Source organism: Gavia stellata, chromosome Z (assembly GCF_030936135.1).
Source record: "Gavia stellata isolate bGavSte3 chromosome Z, bGavSte3.hap2, whole genome shotgun sequence".
NCBI lineage: Eukaryota > Metazoa > Chordata > Aves > Gaviiformes > Gaviidae > Gavia > Gavia stellata.
Window position 1 is genome coordinate 58237749 of NC_082637.1, and position 19505 is coordinate 58257253.

At 44.8% G+C, this 19505-nt stretch overlaps 1 protein-coding gene across 1 annotated transcript in view; it reads left to right on the top strand.

The window, feature by feature from the left end:
- The window catches only part of TRABD2A (TraB domain containing 2A), a 74963-nt gene that overhangs the window by 43585 nt on the left and 11873 nt on the right, over positions 1 to 19505 (top strand). The window contains exons 3-4 of the mRNA XM_059834027.1: positions 4426 to 4572; positions 6718 to 6892. Of these exons, the coding sequence (XP_059690010.1) occupies positions 4426 to 4572; positions 6718 to 6892 (322 nt within the window). The remainder of the gene's footprint in view (positions 1 to 4425; positions 4573 to 6717; positions 6893 to 19505) is intronic.

The window sequence follows — 19505 nt, forward strand, 5'->3', positions numbered from 1 at the left end:
AAATTCTTGGTTTTGATTTCCAAGCAAAATTGAAAATTTCTCTTCAACCTTTTCTTCTTTTCTGTTGTCTTCTTAACTCCTTGGACATATTGGAAATGAAAGGAGTGCAGGATTGAATAGGAAGGCGAGCAGTATTTGTGCTAAGCAAATATAGCAGTTGCAGATCTGGTCTCTGTTTCTCATGCTCTGTTGACTTTCTTCAGCTTTTCACATCTGGTAAACAAGGCTGGGGTCAGATCTGCAGAGTTTGATGGCTGTGGTCTTCCTTAAGTATCACTTTGCACCGTCTGTTTTCTTTGAGAAATAATGACAGATAAGAGTTCTCAACCTCTGAGCAAGACCCACCTCAGCAAAGTAAATCCTTTAAGAAGAGTAGACTCAGGAATCTTCCTTCTCTTGAGGTCCTGACAATGTTTATGCATTACTATTTACCAGAGATAACTTTCTCACCAGGGCACAGCTGTAAGCAACACCTGGTACTGCAAACAGCTCCTCCCTCTTTACCCCCACATCCCTTCTTTTTCTACTGGGGAGTTACACTTCCCCTAAGAAGGTGCAAGTGATACACATTTCTTTGAGAGGCTCTACACACACTGATGCCCAGTCGTAATCCTGTGTAGTTGTTCAGTAGGTGTGCAACGATCCCCCTCCAGCAGATACCACCACTCTTTTCAGACCAGCTGATGTGGAGAGTGTTTTTGGCCATAGCATCTCCTGCCCTTCAGCTGTGCAAAGCCTGATGACATCAGTTACCGTAACTCATTAGGGAGGGCTAATTGTCAAGGACATGGATGCTTTTTTGATTTCTGCCCATTTATTGTGTATTGTCTCTTCTTGCTCCCAGTGCTTGGGCTGTGGTTGAGAATGGTGCAGAGGGATTTGGGCTGCTGCTGCTGTTATCAAAGGAGCTGAGACCACCTCTGTCCCTCACAACACCAGGATGAAAGTCCCCTCTCTGGGTGGGCTTCAGGTGGTTCTTGTGTGACTTCTCTCTCAGGTGCTATGCATAGTGATAGGATGCAGGTCTAGATCCAAATGGGGAAAGACGTTGCTCATGGGGAAGTCTGACCTGGCAGGGAACAGCCCTCTGTAGTCCTCCGTGCCAAAGAAAAACAGCCCATGCAGTGCCACGCAAACCCACCAACTGGGCTTTGGAATCCATGGCAGCCTGCTGGATGCTCTATCCCCAGGCAGTCGTGGTTGGGATAAGGTGTAGGAGTCTTGGGCAGTGAGCTTGGACACTTTGTTTGTTCTTTGAGGTGAAACATGAACCACCACATCATGAAAGGTCTTTTGAGCTTCCCCAGCTAGGCAGGCAAGCCCTTCTGCTGCTGCCATCCTGGGATCTTCACGTGTCCAGTACCAACTCTCCCACCTTCACACCAGAAAGATGTACTCTTAGCAAAGACCAGAGAGCTACCAAAGCTGCCTCACCAGGACAGCTTTGTGTCATGCCAGCAGTAAGTTTAGAAATATGGGCGGGGGGGGGGGGGGGGGCGGTGTGTGAGTTGCCTCTATTCCTGTGTAAATGTGTGCAGTAATTCTCCATAACTGCAGGTAGTCATTGAGGTTTTAAACTGTGCTCTTGAGACAGATTTATTTAGCTGTTTGCAGTTTACTGTGTGCCAGTTTCTTACGGCCAGTGGGTGGGCATGAGGAAGGAAGATGCCTGTGTGGCTCGACCTGGCTGCTAGCCAGGCCAGGTCTGTTTGGAGGAGAGATTGAATCTATTTCACCTGAAGCACACTGCAAGGGAGGAGGGAAGAGTTGTGCATGGAGCAGAGGGTAGCATGCAGAGCAAGTGACAGCGGGAGTGCAGGCAGTGGGAGAACAGAGGAGAGAGGAAGGTTTGCTTTGTTCTCATGTCTCGCCCAGCAGGCTGGTGTTTTCTCCACAGAAGCTGGTTACCCTCCGCTGCTTTGTGTTTGGATGAAAATCAAACAGTAAAGATTGCAAAACCTCTTTGATGTGCTTACTCTACATTGAGGCAGAGCTACGTGACCAGCTCAGGAGACCGTCACAGGTCTTATTCCTGCTCTGTGGACAGCGACTGTCAGGTCATTGTTTCAGGGGTTGCAGAGTCTAGAAAGGGCCGTATTGCTTTAATTGTAAATTGTCCAAGCGGATGCTGCTATGGTGGTTGAATAAATTACAAAAGAAGCCATTCCCATGGAAGTGCTTTTGGCTGGACTGATTGTACATATGAGATTTTCCTGGCATGACCTAGCAGTCCTGGCTGTAGAAACCCCACATTTTCAGCATGGATTTGGCTTGTCTCTCACTGAATCTCTTCTGGTCATTAACATCCATTAGGGCTTCTCTGTGTGGGAAGTGAAGCCAAACAAATGGAAAACGATGGCTTTGGAGTGCAATAAACCCCAGTCTGCATGCAAACTTTTGTTCCGACATAAAGTGGTTTCAATTTGTTTTTGTTTAATTTACTTCCAAATTAAACAGAGGTCCTTTGCAAGATGGCCACTAGTTAGTTTGATGTAACTTTCCTGAGTATACCTGCAGGTATTCTTTTAATCAGGTGCAGTTTGTAACAACAAAGTGAATTCTTGCCCTTTTTAAAAACATGATAATGGGAGTGGATGTTGCTATTCATGAAGACCCTTCCAGAACAAATGCTAAGTTACGTGCTTTCATATTTGGTTAAATACACAGTGGTTTGGATCCAGATGGGCAGCTCTAGATGTAGTGAGGACAGTGTGATTTCAAGTTCGGTGGGACCTGCACTTTTATGTAGCAGACGGATTGTTGTGCTGAGGGAGGGCAAACTGCACCTGTTTGTTCCCACATCTGCCCTGTCCTGTAATCCCAATAATTGGTTCACATAACCTCAGTACATGAGGAGTATGGTTATTCCTGTGTGAGTTTCATTGTGTTGGTTAATACCTGCAGTTCTGGAGTGCCTTTGATGGTCTTTGAGACAAATACCCAGGAGGATAGCCCTCATCAGGCTTCAGAGAGTCACCAGAGCTTGGAAAATAACCCTCCCAAGAGTAACTTTTGAAATGTATTTCAAGACCTCATCAATATCTCTCAGCTTATGTCCTTCAGAATAAAAAAACAAGCCAGTAGGTAGTAGAAAGGTTTGTTACAGTTGTCTAGCCTCAGTGTGCAAACCAGCGGTAGCTTGAGTAAGTGCTGTGTTCAGGAGAGTTGGCAGTGTTTTACTTGCCACATGCTGATGGAGAGCTGCTGTCTGCATGGGTGAGTAACCAGCTCTGCGCCCCACCAGTGTGCCCACTGGCATCCCATACTCAGCCTGGGGAGTTTCTGCCCCAAGTCTTTCCTCGGCTCCCTGCCTTTCTGAGGCTTGGTGGCTGCCTGCTGCTGTGGCTGGAGCAGCGAGGTAGAGCTACAGAGGTACCACATCCAGGGAGAGGTACAGAGGTGCTGCATCGTCTGTTTGGCTCCAGAAGCTCCTGTCAAGTGTTGCTCCAAACTGCTCTCTTGTGCCTTTTAAGGGTCAGTCATCCTCATGGAGTGTACATTGCCCCAGGTGGGAGGCAGCTGGAGCGGCAGAGCAGCTCTCTCTGTGTCAGGCCCTGAGGCCACGGCCCTGGGAAAGCCACGCTGTGCTGGAGGTGGGGAAGCAGCAACACCTGGAGGAGACCTCTGCTGATCTTCTCCCTTTCTGGTCCAGGGAGAGGCTCCCTGGGAGCAGGAGTTGTGGCAGCCATGCTGTTCAGCTTGAGGCGAAGGGAATGAGTGTGTGCATTCCCAGGTGAATGCCAAGGAGGAGGAGAAGAAGGGAGCGTGGGCAGCGACAGCCCCCGTGCCTGCAGAGACAGTCAGTCAGGCGAGAGTGTTGGGCCACTGTGGGGCCACTGCCCTCAGACTTTGCCTGCGGGGAGGGTAGCCACCTGTGTCCCCCTGCAGCTGCCATCCTTCCCTGGCCTGCTCTTGAGAGCCATTCCTGCCTGAAATGAAGGGGAGTGTGGGAGGAGGAGTCACAAGACAGGAAATGACAGCGTTAATGTTCCTTGCGGATGGGGAAGAAAGAGCGAACAAGGAGAAAACATGCTTAATTTAGGTAGGTGGCTGAGGACCCATGGGGATAAGAGCCCGTCAGGCCGTAGCGCCCTATGGTGGTCAGGCAAACTGTCCTCTAGGGGAGCGATTGCCTCTCTTTCAGTCTGTCCCTGTGTGTCTTCTGTATTAATCTTGCAATGGGCAAAACCTCCTGGAGTTACGTGTGGTGAGTCAGTTCCCTATGAGCAGGCCCGTGGGACCTGAGGTGTGAGTATCTGCAGACCTGGAGGAGGCGCGGGTTGGTGACGTGTGGACTGGCGCTCTTTGAGCGGGAACAGTTTCAGAGAGCCCTCAGTGGGCGGCTGTATGTCTGTGACCTTCTCAAGGGGCGAGACGAGAACTCACCAGGAACTCTGTCTTTTCCTCCTTCTCCCCCTCCCTCAGGTGGTCTTTGCTTTGAATCAGACTCTCTTGCAGCAGGAGAGCCTCCGAGCAGGCAGTTTCCAGATCCCTTATACGACAGAAGACCTTATCAAGCATTACAACTGTGGGGACCTCAGCACCATCATCTTCAACCATGACACTTCTCAAGTGAGTCTTGCCACTGCAGCCCTTGTTCTATGCACATGTCCCTGTAGCGCTAACCCCTGTCTTACTCACAGTCATCTCTCCTCAGGCAGGCCCTTTGCAGGCGAGGGCCAAGGGCTCATTGCTAGCTCCCTGGTGTGCCCACTTTCCTGCGCCTTCTGTCGCAGGAGTCTGCACCACCTCACTCCTGTCTTGCTGCATGCAAGCAGCGAAGGTGCACCTGGCTTTCCCTTTTGGGCGAGTGCCGTGTTTGCTTTAGTGTCAAAGCTCTATGACTTAATCCTTTATTTTCTTAAGGATCCTGTGGAATTATGCTAGCTTAGGTATGAGCAAACTTAGCGCCAACAGAGAGCAGCAGCAGGCTCTTTTGTGCAAATAGCGACAGAGAAATGCACTCGTGACTTGGACGCCTGTGTAAGGCTGGGCAAGCTGCAAGCTTTTTAACGTCCCCTTTCAGTATGATTGTGTACTGTGGGCAAGGCCCAAAGAAGAGAAATGGAGTGAAACAAAGAAAAGATGGATTTAGTCTGAATGTTAAGGAAAAGAAAACGTTCTGAGGCCTCACAGACTTGGTTTATGGAGGCGGTTTCCTAAGCAGCACAGTGGAATGCAATGCTCTGATCTTTAAACCACAAGAAAATACCCAGCAGGGACCAATTTGGCCTGTTTGGGCTGTTAGATTAGCTAACCTCAGACTGAGATATCAGGCCTCTCTATTCTTGTCCGTGAGGCACTGCCTGGCAATTTGTGCACATCAATGAAAACATAGGCTCTAGCCTTGCATTGCTGAACAAGTGGGTGTTGGTACCTGGGCTTTCCCTGCTGAATAACCATTTTCCTATGGCCTTTTGATATATACAGTGCAGTGCTGCAGAGCTGGAAATACTGTCATGCTAACCCTTGCTTCTCCAGCACTCAGCTTTCCGCATATGTTGTTACCTTCCTGTCCTGCACACCCTTCAGCCTGCAGGTGCAGGTAACCTGGTCATTAATACTGCTTAGCTCTTACACAGTGCACTTCATTCATAGATTTCAAAGGGCTTCTTAAAGGAGGTCAGCACTGTAAGAGCGTACAGATGCTGCATCACTATTCTGCTCAGGTGTTACAGACTGCAGACAGCTGGCGTTGCCTTGAGGTCCTTGGAGAGAACAGTTCTTGCCAAGACATGCATGTCTCTCAGGGACCAAGTGCCCTTTACTTACACGAGGAGCTCCACTCCAGGGCACTCACCCTCACAATGGAGCTGAGTACTAATAGCCTGCAACACTATCAGCTTATGTTTTTAAGCAAAACTCCTCTATAAATTGTATTTGACTGCATGCTTGCCCAGTAGATGACTCACTGTGGGCTAAGAACCTTTTGGAAACAGTTAGTAATAGTCTCTTGAGTGGCTCCAGAACTGCAGCCTTGCAAGGAAAAGTACCTGGCTTAGTTGCTCTGCTCCCCAGAAACCACCGCTTGCAGGCCCTTTCCTTAGCAGTTCCCATAGCTGCAATGCCCAAAGCTACTTGTCAAGAAGCCAGACCCACGTTTTTCTCCACTAGCGAGAGGTCAGGGTAGTGTGCAGCTACATCTGTCCTGGTGGCCCCAGGGGAGGAAGCCAGTATTTTAAAGGTTGTAATATTTTCTTTCCTGACAAAATCTGGCCCTCTTTCTTTTTGAAAGTTTGGGGATGTTTTTGTTAATTAGTTCAAATTGTGCAGTTATTCTTTGACAGCCTGAGGGGTCTGATACTAGTCAAACTCTCTTAGAAGAATGTAATTATCATTATAGTTATGTCATACCTATGGCAATTTAAGGAAGAGGTATGTAGCTAAAGATAGCCAAGGGCAAATATTTACTTTCTTCAGCCGAGCAATCAGTATTTGGGATCTGCAGTGTGGCAAACTGAGAGTATTTGTTGACTTTGCACCAAGAAAAATTCAGCTGGCTGGCTTATGAAATGATATGTTGAGAGAAATGAGGCACTAAGCATTATTAGAAGTTCTCTGAGTAATTTTTTAGCTTTCTTTGAGTTTTGTCCTACTGGATGTGCCTTGAGGGACAATGAGATGGCCACATTCAGTGCTGGGGCAAAATGCCTGTGCATGATGGCTGCCTGTGAAATAAATGCCCCTTTCATGAAGACATTTTTTTTCCTACCTTAGGTCCCAAATTTCATTAATGCTACACTTCCAGCCCATGAACGCATTACTGCCCAAGAGATAGACAGCTACTTCCGTCAGGAGCTCATCTACAAGCGAAATGAGCGAATGGGCAGGAGGGTGAAGGACCTGCTGGAAGAGTACCCAGACAAGAGTTTCTTCTTTGCATTTGGAGCTGGTATGTGATTAAGGTGCCCTTCAACCTGAACGTATTCTTCCCACATCCACTAGAAGCTTTTTACAAATGCTTGCCTCAGTTTAAAGAAGGGTCAGTACTTTTACCATGGTGGACACAGAACACAGCTTTGCCCTGATAGTTGTACCCTAGTAGGAAAAATTTTTCAGTGTAGGAGGGTGTTTTTCTTCAGTATGCAAAGATCTCACAGTGTAGTCATTAATTGCAATATTTATTAGTTACAGACTTATTTGTTGTACGCATAGTCAAAGATACTGAATCAACTACAGAGGACACACAAAAGGAACAGCTCTTAAACATATGTGTTTATGCTCTGACCAACCAAGGCAGAAGAGTAGGAGAAAAAGGGAGCTGAGATGAAAGGTAGCAAGTCACAGGTTGCACCAGTGCTGGCATAAACCTTTCAAAAGAACACATCCAAAAGAACAACATACCAAATTGTGTGAATCTATGGGGCTCAATAAGTGTGAGCAGAGAGGCAAGGCACACTTTGATCTTTCTCTTCCTGCTGCAGCTTCTTCTGTCTTTCACTGTGCTTCCAGAACTACAAGGAAGTTTTTTCTGCCGCTGTTTTGGAGCAAAGCATAGGGCCCAGATGGGGAAAACCTACTTCATTTTTTGCCTCTTAGCAGCCAGCATAAATCCATAGGTACATCCAGCAGCACATCCAATTCAGTGAGGTTAACACCCACACTTCAGACTAGGGCTGGTTGGAGGGTGTAAACAGGATTGGTTTGCCGTGACTCCCGTCTTTTGTTCTAGCTCCAGGGAAGGGAAGTGAGAATCCATGTTTGAAAAGACAGGTGCTAATTCCCAGAGAAGTATTGCATCCCCTCCACCATGGACCATATGGGCCTTGGGAAAGGGGGAGGACTGAAACCAGTGTCAGGATCCATGTGATGTTTTCCAGTCTCAGTGGCTACTGCTTTAGTGAGGATGTAAGATCTAGACAAGGCAAGGAAAATATTTACTTAAACACTAAAAGCATTTGAAGATATTCGAAGTCTGTGAGAATCTCCTCACTTGCAGCAGGGAGTTGTGGTTACAAACTTGTCATAACAAGGGTCCTGTGTGTGAAGGCAGGGAGGTAATGAAAGGTGGCTGATAATGGCTGTTCAGGCATGCATGAAGATTATAACGTGCTATCTTCCTGCAGTATCATGGCTCTGTGCAACTCCCTGTCATGAAGGATGGTGAAGCAAGGGCAGGTTATGTAGATTTTGGTCATGTCTGTCTGTAAGCTAAGACCAGGGCTTTGCTGTACTCCACTGCTAATGTTGTTCTTATCACACTTGTCCCTGCTGGACTGATGTTCCTGACCAGTGCATGTGTCAGCCCTGAGTGCCAGTTTCACCAGTTGAAGGTAGCTAGTCTTCTGTCAGGAGCTAATCACAGATGTTGGGGCTCCAGTAACTGGGTCACAACTGAGCGATGAGCAGCCCATGCAAATGGATGGATGTGGATGCAAGTGTCACTCTGAGTCTCCCCTGTCCCAGTAGCAGGATCCTTTGATTGAAGAGAGCCTCTCACCCTCTGTGCACACCCCCCCTGCATTCTAGCAGCTGCACTGGACAAATCACATGTCTTTAAGATGCTTTTGTGTCATTTGTCTCCCCTCCGATCAGTTTCCTTCTCTTCCCACTCTTCTGCCCCAGACTGTCTTCATTGTCGCTACCATGCACAGCTCTGCCCCAGAGCCTAGAAGTACTGCAGGAGCAGTACAGAGCCCTGTCCTTCCCAATCTCTCTTCATCACAGCCCTAAAACCCTTCCCAGGCTTTCTGGAATCTTGCTTTCCTCCTTCCTCTTATTTTCCTTTTCCCAGTTGCCCCCTTCTTTGTCCCCTGATTGCCTCTTCCAGTAGAGGAGAATTAGGATTCACCCAACACTGCTGTACTGTAGCGCTGCCTGGAGCCTTGGGCCTATATGAACACTTGATGCATGGCTTATGTGCACATGGCTTGATCTCCAAGCACCAGGCGTGCTCTTCTCATGCTTTTCCATCATACTTTTGAATCCAGACATGTTCCCTGTCTTCTCTGGGGACTCTAGATCGACTTTGAAATTGTCTCTAATTACACTCTGGCTTTGATACAAGTCTGACCTCTGTTCTCATCTGCTCTTTCAAATAGCTCTGCTCAAAGGACAGTGCTAACCTCCCACTTTTAGCAGCACAATTCCTCATTATCCCCTTGTTTGACTGCATGGTTTGTGGGTTTTTTGGTTTGTTTTTTTTTCATATTAATTGTCTAAATGAGACAAGCAACATAACAGGATATAATGCAGAAAACAGATCAATTTCTACACAGTTCTGAGGTTTTCTGAGTGCACATTATAAATATGAGTTCAGGCTTTTATTGTTTTCCAGAAAGCTAATTTAGCCTTTTGCTTATCCAGATTGCTGTATGTGCTAGATAATTATGTGGAAGATTTATTTTTATGCCAGCAAGCAGTGCAGATGAACAAATGTCTTGTGTTCTGTTTTGAGCATTGCTTGAGTATTGTACTGTTGTTAGTTACTGGAAAAGGGTTCCAGGAAAGTGCTCGCACAAGGCAGGTTAGAATGAGCCGCAGCAGAAGGTAGAAGAAGAGGAGAAAAAGAAAGGCTATAGGAATGGAAATAAATCACCACTGCATCACACTGGCCACCAGTGAAAAAAGTATCTAATAGCAGTGGCTGATAAACTGCAGGACGAGGTTGCGTTAAAATGTTAGTAGGATACCAAAGGGTCTCCAGGTTAGAAGAGGGAGAAGACTTTTAATTGTTCTTTTCCAGATTTTTTCACCCTGTGCTTTTTATTTTTAAAAGGGCCAGGCTTTTTGTAAGGAAAGTTCCATTTTTTCCAGTAACCAAACACCATTGAAAAAAACACTTTTATCCTCAAGTATATCCCAAGAAGGTCATGGTCTGTGGGCAAATGTGGTATTACAAATACCCCCTCTTCTTATTTAAACTACTCTTTGTATTTTTATTTTAAATGGGGGAAAATCAGAAAAGATTGATGATTTATTTTATATTCCAAGTGAATTGATGTGGTTTAGAGATGTGTAATGCATTGTGCAAAAAAAGCTTATATCTCTTTCCAGGTTTTAATACAGCTGCATGTCTATAGAAGTTGATTTCTTACATGGAATGATATGTGGTAATTTGGAGTGTAATCGATTTGATCATTAAATCCAGTGTATTTTATGCTTTTACTACATTTTAACAGATCAGACCAACTATCCCTATATTCTGTTGGAAATGTTTCACATTCAGAGCTCATTTCTGGAACTATTTTTGGTTGGAAGTAATTTAAGCTTGCATGAAAGCGGAGAGGAAAAAAATAACAGATTTTGCTGAAACTGTCCAAAAAGCTTTGCTTCTGGGCAAAGTGCAAACATGGAAAGTTTCAAGATGGAAACTTTCAGGCCAAAATAAGTCTGCTTGAGGGATTTAGAGGAAAGTATGGTAAGAGAGAGATGGTAATGCCAGGGGCATTCCACTAGGTTCAGTAGGGATTTTATCTTAATTGTGGACTTTTTGTATGGCAGCACTGGAGTTACAAACCAGACCTACTTCCTGTTACCAGTGGAAGAACTTGTGAAGCAAAGCCAGCTATAATCGATCACAAGCAGTCTTCCTTCTATATGCATTTTTAATTTCTCTGAACTGTAAGTGGAGCATTCAGGATCTGAATGCTAAGCCAAAGTAAGTGATGGTGCATGTGATTCCATAGACAGCCAGCTAGATAACACTATAGGTTTCTGTTTTGTCCAAGAGGTGCATGTTGACATAGAGATGGCTGCATTGTCCTACTGTGCTGTGGAGAGTTTTACCACTTATACAGGTCTTACAAGGGTGCTGCCTACTGACTAAACCTTCACAGAATCACAGGATAGTTGAGGCTCTGGATACCAGAATCACTACTAGATACTAGATCAATACTAGAATCAATACTAGATACTGAATCACAGGATAGTTGAGGCAGCTCTGGAGATCGTCTGGTCCACCCCCCTACTCAGAGCAGGATCATATAGAGCATTTGTCTAGGACTGAGTCTGGTCAGGTTCTGAGTATCTGCAGGGATGGAGACTCCAGAACGTCTCTAGGCAACCTATTCTAGTGTTTAACCACTCTCACAGTAAAGAAGCTTTTTCTTATGTTTAAGTGGGATTTCCTGTATAATCAATTTGTGTTCATTGTCTCTTGTCCTTTCATGGGGCACTACTGAGAAAATTTCTGCTCCATCTATTTTACAACCTCCTATCAGGTATTTATACATCGATTATAACCCCCCTGAGCCTTCTCTTCTCCAGGCTGAACAGTCCCAGCTCTGTCAGCCTCTCCTTGTATGACAGATGCTCTAATTGTTCATCATCTTTGCGGCCCTTTGCTGGACTCTCTCCAGTATGTCCACGTCTCTTTTGAACTGGGGAGCCCAGAGCTAGACACTAGACACAGATGTATGTCACCAGGGCTGAGGAGCAGGGAGGGATCACCTTCCTCAATCTGCTGGCAACACTCCTCCTAACGCCGCCCAGGAGGCCATTGGCCTTCTTAACTACAAGGGCACATTGCTGGCTCAAGGTCACCTTGATGTCCACCAGGACACCACATCCTTTTCTGCTAAGCTGCTCTTCAGCCAGTTGGTGCCCAGCCTATCCTGGTGCCTGGACCTATTCCTGCTCAGCTGCAGGACTTGGTTTGCTGAACTTCATGAGCCAAGATTCCCTCATCATAAATCCATACTGACCAGTCCCAATCGTCTGCATATCCCTTACACATTTGGAAATGGTTTGCAGCACAATTTGCTCCATCACATTCCTCAGGAATAGGGTTGTGGCTCACCATTTTGTAGTTCCCCAGATCCTTCTTGTTGCCCTTCTTGAAGATGGGAGTGATACTTGCTTTCTTCCAGTCCTTGGGGACCTTCCCCAATTGCCATGACCTTTTGAAGATAATCAAGATTGGCCTTGCAGTGACATTGGCAAGCTCCCGCAGTTCCTGTGGGTGTATCCTATTGGAACATGTATATGTCTGATCTGTTTGAATGTTCCTTAACCTGATCCTTCTCAACCCAGAGTGAACCTTCTTTGCCCTGGACTTTCCCTCTAGTCATAGGAACCTGACATTCCTGAAGAGTGGTTTTACCAGTAAAGAAGGTGACAATGGCACTGACTACCTTGGCCTTTTCCATATTCTTTGTCACCAGGTCTCCTGCCCCCTTCAGCACTGGGCTGACATTTATTGGCTCTGCATTTTACTGCTGAGGTATCAGTAGAAGTATTCCTTGTTTCCCTTGAGATTTCTCACCAGATTCAACTCTAGATGGACTTTCCTTCTGTATGGTCACTTGTATTCTAGGATGAGCATGGCTTATTTGCTTTATCTTACTTATGGTTTCTATTGAAGGGGGTAAAGAATAAGAGAGAAAATAGAAAAAGAGTGGTGGGATTTTTATGCAGGAGTAAGCATACTTAGTAGCATGAGATCCTGACTTTATTATGACAAGCAAGGCCTCAGGTGAAGCTGGAGTTTCTAGGAGCAAGTTTAAATTCCTTCCAGTCTCTCCTGCCTCTTTGAACAGCTGAGAAACTCCAGACATGCAAGCTCGTGAATAAGAAGTATAGAGGGATCTAAGATGCCTTATATCCCTGTGGACAAAACAACTGACTTCACTGAGAGATGCTGGCTGATGTGACAACTTCAGAAGTTGGTCCTCTTAATCTTGTAAACACTGGCAAATTCCTTTTTCTCTCAGAGCTCTTTTTTCTTTGCTGCTCCTGAAAAAAACATCATTCTGAGGCTTTAAAGTATAGTGGATGTTGACAAGCCACCATTAACATTAAGAAAATAAGGATGATGGTGAAAACTTCTTCAGCTCCCATTTCTTCTAATTACTAAAGGAAATAATGAATGTGTTTATTTAGCATTACTCAGACTGTATGGATTCAAACCTTCAGGGACTGGCTGTTTTTTTTCCCTGTCTTTGCCCTTCTGCCCCCCACAAGACCTCCCAGAAAGAAGAATTGTTATGAGCAGACCGATGAACCAATATCCAAATTAGCAGTTCAGCTGAGAGCTCCAGATCTTAGTTGTCTTCCTCCCAGCAGCTGAGTCAACTGATAGTCGCAAAACTAAAATTAACTCTGCGATGGCTGACGATCCAACAACACACAGAAGAAGGATTTGGATGTCATTGTAGAAGCATAATTGACCCTGTTTGAGCTGAAGATGGGTGTGTAACCTATCGTCTTAGCCACCTGGACAAGGAAAAGAGAGAACATGCTACCACCTATGGTTACCCCAGAGTCTGCCATAGTCCACCAAACAGCTTCCTCCAACTTCTCTAGGCTTTGAGGCAGTCCTTGGGATGTGGGAGGCTGGTCAGTTATGTGTCAGCCTCAGGTGCCAAGTGCATTGGATCCACAGGCATGTCTGATGCCTTTTCCTTGCCCCTTACATCATAAAAAGCAAAAACGAAAGAACAGATTTCCAGGGGAAACTTGAATTGTGCTGAGTCTCTGTTCTGAATGCTGTGTTAGGTACTGTTGTTTAAATGTAGAGCTGTTCACTGTTACATCTTGAAATTTGCTGTTCCATCTGGCATTTTTGGATGGGAAATTTTGCAAGAGGAACAAGATTTATTGTTTCTGGAAAGTAAAAGATTGGAGAAAGGACCTGTCACCAGTGTTTGTAAAAATAATTAACCATGCTAAGCCCAGGGTGTCTCTGTCCGTCTTGTCTATGTATTTATACCTGTAAAACAAAACCAAACAAAAACCTGCCATGGGAATATGAAAGTTGCCTAGGTAAATTGGATATCAATTTACCCTTGAAATTTGGTGGGAATTCAGAACCCAGCATGTAAACTTTGAACCTGGCATCAGCACATTTGGGACTGGATATGTGGGTGTGCACAGGGATGTAAATTCATCTACGTCTTCTATAAAGGATTTGAAATGTGTAATGAGGAAGTTCACAAAAAATCCACAAGAAGCTGAATCTTGGCACATCCTGGAAGAGGAGAAAAATGATGGCGGCGGGGTGGGGGGGTGGGGGGGTGGGGGGGGAGGCGGGCAGGAAGATAACGTAATGATAAAACAGATTAAATGAGTCTTGTGGGGCCACCTCACTTCTCCCTAGGCACAAAGGGCTTGCTGATTGCCTACTTGCTTCTTCTGTCTCTGGAATGCAGCATCATTTTAACCTCTTTGGGTGGGAGGAAAGACTGAGTCCCTGAAGGTGTGCCTGTAGCTCTGTAATCTGAGAATGCCACGTACAACCCAGCAGCTTTGAGACTGTTTTCCTTAGTAGCCTCTTTGAGTCTGCAGAATGCTAATGACAGGGTTTATTAGAAAAACAACCCCCGAAGGGGATAGATAATGTTGTGTGGAGGCAGGAACCACATCCAAAGCCCCAGGGTTCACATGAAGGGCACTCCTCCTGACATCTCTGACACATGAAATGAGGAAAGCTTTGCATTTCTGCATTAGACGTAGAAACCTCTCTTCCAATATATTTGTGCAACTGTCAAAATCAGTCAGGTCAAACAACTGTGTCCTGTTTCTTCTCAAGTACTGACAGGCTGGTGACCATCAGCTTCTTACCTGTGCTGGGGTTTACCCATTGCTACATTTATTGGGCAACTACAGTAGGAAAACTTTCGTTTTGTAATGTATGTTTTAAGCTAGTGGGATTTCAAGTCCTTAACACCTTTTTTCTGGAGAGGAAGCAGTGGTGTGGAATGGGAGTAGGTCCAGCAGCAGAGGTGGCTGTGAGTATTGCAGTTCAGACATAGCACTCATATTTCCTTCCCTTACTGGTAGCATAACGCTGGCTGCTAGATAGTCACATGAGGGTCTCCTTGCCTAATGAGCCTAGGGCTTCAACAGTGGAAAACTCTCAGTAAATGCCAGTGCAGATGGAGTCCCAGTGGCTAAGGCTGCCTGAACAGAAGCTGTTTCTTTTAACTCAGTTTTTACATATAAGTGATACGAGGTTGTAAACTTTTTCCTTATGTTACCTTTGCTATAAATTTGGCCTTATAATCAGTGGAAAACTTTTTTCTAGCTTCAATTTGTGTAGTTATCAGGAGGTTTGACTTTGCCCAAAAGTAAAAATGGGAATTCCTAGGACCAAAAAATACTCATGTCATACATTTAAGAGATCTAGTTTTTGACCGAACCTGGTAGATAAGAGTGTCTCATTGTCTTTCACAAGAAAAATGCCTTCATTTTGGCTCCTGCAATTTGTAACTTCATATGGTTCTTTTCCATGGTATTAGGCAATTTTTCCCATGTTGTGCAAGGCCTTCATCATCAACTGTTTTGAGAAGGATTTCATGTTTACATGATTCTGTTAGAAACAAATGTGGACAATTAATCCTAGTAATTCCATATAGGTGAGTTAATTAGCAAAGCACATCACTTTTAAAGAAATGGAAGGTTATTTTTTATTTCCTGCTGAGTGAATGCAGGTTTGAGGCACCAAGTTTAGTGAAAATATTTTCTTGAGCATAGAGAATACTACTGTTCCACAGTCCTGCCCACCACATTTTGCCCTTTGGTTTGAGAGTGGTAAAGTATGATCCACTAAGATCTTATACTAAAAAAAAGATTTGAAGGAAATCATGTTTTTTGAAGACAAATACTTGTCCTGGCCTCAGTGGAGTAAAACCTCAAGTTCAATGCTTATGGAGCAATATTTCATCTTACAGGTAATCTTAGGAAGGAGTACGTTTGGAAGTCTGCAGTCTCAAAAAGATTGGAGGGCATGGGAGGGCTGCTTGCAGGGGATTTGACCTACATGTATGCAGAAGTATTGTAATGCAACATCCTTATACTCCTGCACTTAATGTGAATTCAGGGAATCTTTAAGTTGACTTACAATACCCCTAGGGCCACCCCGATCCCCTTAAATTTTTGTCATTTCCTTCTCCCGGCAGCATTAAATTTGTGAAAGTATCATGCTCTTGGACCTTTGGTGTGTGTTCTTGTACCTGAGCTTTTACTGACTTGGAAATACTGTTAGAAGCAATGTTTTATTAGATTTAGTGTAACATGTTTTCTGTTTAAGAAACTGTTTTAACTTAGGTGGCAAATCAGGAATCCCAGCTACTTTATCAATATGACCCCTATTCTCGGTATGTTGTTTGGATTATTTAGTGTAACTGCACAGGACTTCCTCCCTCTGTTTCTGGGAGAAGTGAAGTGCAAGCTCACCTCACCTGTGTGCACGGTGCTCCTGCTTGAAAGCAGTGTTTTCCTCTTGAACAGTGTGTACAGAACGCATGAATCTAAAGGAAACTAATCTGTCGCTTAGCTGATCACATCACCCACTTTCCTTCTTTTGCTTTGGATCATATTTTGTGTAGCTTTTTTTTCCTCCATAATTTTACTAACTATGTTAAAATGACTCCACGTTCTGCATCTCAACCTGTACTTAAAAAGTATAACCGTTGGTATGTGTGAGGCAAAGTCATGAAATTTGCCATTGGGTTTCTGAGCATCAAGAACAGATTTCTTCAAGGGTGCTCAGCTGGGAATGGTTGCCACTGCTGGTCTTGTCAGCCCATACAGGAAGTCCCCTGCAGTTTTGCACAGGATCTTTTGCAAAGAAAGTTTGGTAGTAACTTGGTTACTTGGGACTCTCTCTATGCTTACTATGGTATGACTGCAAACCAATATGGTTTGCCAAACTCTGCCAGTAAGACGTGGTTAGGCTTATCTTTCTCCTCTCACTTAGTGCTGTATGGGAGTAAAGTGAGGTCATTTTGTGATATGTGTGAAAAATGGACTTTGCCTGTCACTCACAGAGCATGAACTGTCCCTTGTCCTTGTGCCAAAAGGTTAAACGAAGTGGAGATTTGGGGATAGCGAGGAGCATCCTTTTCTTTCCACAGGCTTGCTTCTGTTTTACTCATTTCAGCTCCTTTCAGGGAATAACAGACTATGGAGTGGGATGAATAAAATTCCTCTGTAAGAGTTCTTGGCTGTGGGGACACTGTGGGTGGGGGTACCACATGAGTACTTTCTGTGTCTTCGTTCTTAGTCATTGTGACCTAAGAGCTATGTCTTCAAGGAACTCATTTTAGCTTTGGCAATAACTCATTTTAGCTTCATTTTACTTGATGTCAATAAGGATCACTTTGTTCACTTCATGGGCTGATGAATGCTAAAGTGATCTGGACCTGTAGGAGGTGTAGGATGTCTGTTTTGCAGTTTGGGTTCCATACAATGAAATGATTTAAGACAGTACTCTGCATTCTCTAGGTCATTGGCTGGATCTGCCACACGCTGAACTTTCAGCTCTTCACTGCGGATATCTGTGGGACTGACTTGGGCCATGCATCTCCCTGCTCTCCAGGCCATCAGAAAGTCTCCTTTGCTTGCGTTTGCATCCTCTGAGGGAGCACTGGCAGTTTTGAACCCTTCTCCATGTGTTTATTGGCTTACAGACTACTATTGGAGGATACTTGAATTACTGAAAGAAAAGGAGAAGACCCCTGCCATGGGAGGCATGTAGAGAGGGATGAGCTGTCATTTGTGCCTCACAATTAAGTGATAGTTTTTGCTGAAGGGTCTCCTTTTTTGTTTGTGGGTAGCATGGTCAGCAGCCTCATGTCATGCCTTTTTGTAGGCCAGTAACTCTAATCCAGTCACCTACAGGTGTCTTGTTCACCCTTCTGGGGCATGTTATATGAATTTACCTATATAATTCTTGGAAGCAGTCTGAGAAGAATGATAGCAGATGATCATTGCCATGGGCATTTCCAGGAAGTTTCTAAAATAATTGTAAGATCTGTACTTCTGAAACATACCTCTAAAAAATATTTGTTTCAGTGACCATAGAGTCTCTGGCATCAAAAGCCCATCTGAGCACTCGCAGCACCGTCAGAGATAAACATCCTGCTTTATGATGTCCCCAGTGGCTAGAATTGTTTGTGCCATTTTGTGGTTGTACTGTTATGATCAAGTGCTGTAGCTGTTCCCACCACTTCTTGGAGGTCAACACTCCAGATCAGGTTTTCCTAACAAACATTTTTGTTTCTTTACATGCATGTCCAGTGATTCATCAGTCTTGGGATATTTGTAGATGGTGAGGTCATGGCATGTTTCTAGGGCAGATGGGAAGTGCCATGTTTCTAGTAAGGAAAACACCACAGACATAAAGAATTATGTGGAGTTGGGGGTTTCCTTTTACATGACTCTAAGAGAAGGTCAAGGAAATTTGTGTATCCGCTTGGAATAGTGGATTTTCTTGAAATTCAGGGAGGAACATAGTTTTCTTCAGTCTTACAGTCTTGCTTTATATGAAAAATAAAAATTCAGAAACACAACTTCTGTTGTGCAGTATTTCCTTGTTCATTTCACTAGAAAATTTTCAGCCTAGCGACGGCTCAAATTTGCGTTCAGGAGCCTCTGCTGAAATCCATGGTCCTAGCACAGATGAAAACACCTCTGCCTGCACTGGCAGTAAAAGCTGCAAGCAGGAGACATGGATTTCATGGCAATAGTAGTAGCCTACGTTCTGCAAGATTGGGTATTGCTTCTGAGGAAGGTCAGGAGTGCTCAATGCATATCCGAGTGGGTGGACTAGTCTGCAAGTGCATGTTAGTCAAACAGCATTGTTGTTTGAGCATATTGCCTGTTGCTGTCCCTGCATGTCATCTCCTTTCAGTACAGATTAAAGGCTGGTGTCTTATTTACTCTCCAATAGAGTGCATGGCTGAGCTGGTGCACACAACAGCTTCTTAGTTTCTCTTTGAGCTTGAACACAGAAGAACAGAGATTCATGGCTCCTCACCCCCTGCCCGAGTAAATTGACCTCTCAGAGGCATCTCTTCACCTAGTGGTGTGAGGATAATGCCAGGCTGTGTACAGAAAGAAAAGAGCAGGCTTTCTGATGGGACAGGGCCCAGGGCTTTTCTTTTGGGGAGCATTCAATTGTGTTAGGCTAAAACAGAAAACAGGTGAAAGAGGCCTACTGCCTGCCATGTGACTTTGGGCTAAGTCTCCCTTGCAACACAGCTGCTTGAACTTAAACCTTGCAGAGTGAATCTTTCTCATGTTTCTTACAGTTGCTTTTATCAGATCTCTAACACACCACCAAGCCCTTTCTGTGATGGTTCCCAGAAAAGAGGCAAAAGTGCTGGCAGTGCTGACTCTAGAGAGCCTCCTGGTGGGGTCCTGTACCTCAAACCTTCACCCTTCTGTCTTTTCATTTTTCAGCTAGCTCAGGTTGAGCCTGTAGGTCCTCTGGGCCCCAGACCTGCTCTGTCTCATGGAGCACACATGGCCCACCTTTTGGGTAGCAAACACTGACATCTCCTAATCCTTTTATTTACCTAACCTGAGTGGCTCCTGATTGATCACATCCTGTGAACAATCTAGTATCACATGCCGGTTTGTATTTGTATGCATCTGTTTTACACGTATCTATTCATTTGGTCTGTTCTCTTTTGCACAATATTAGCATACTGTTTTTCTTTCACATGCAGACATAACTCATTGCATTGGCAACAGTGAGCAAAGGCTCCCTGTGAAGGCCTGTACATGTGGCTGTGATAGAAAAGATATTCTTATCACTCCATCAAATTAAAAAGAAGATT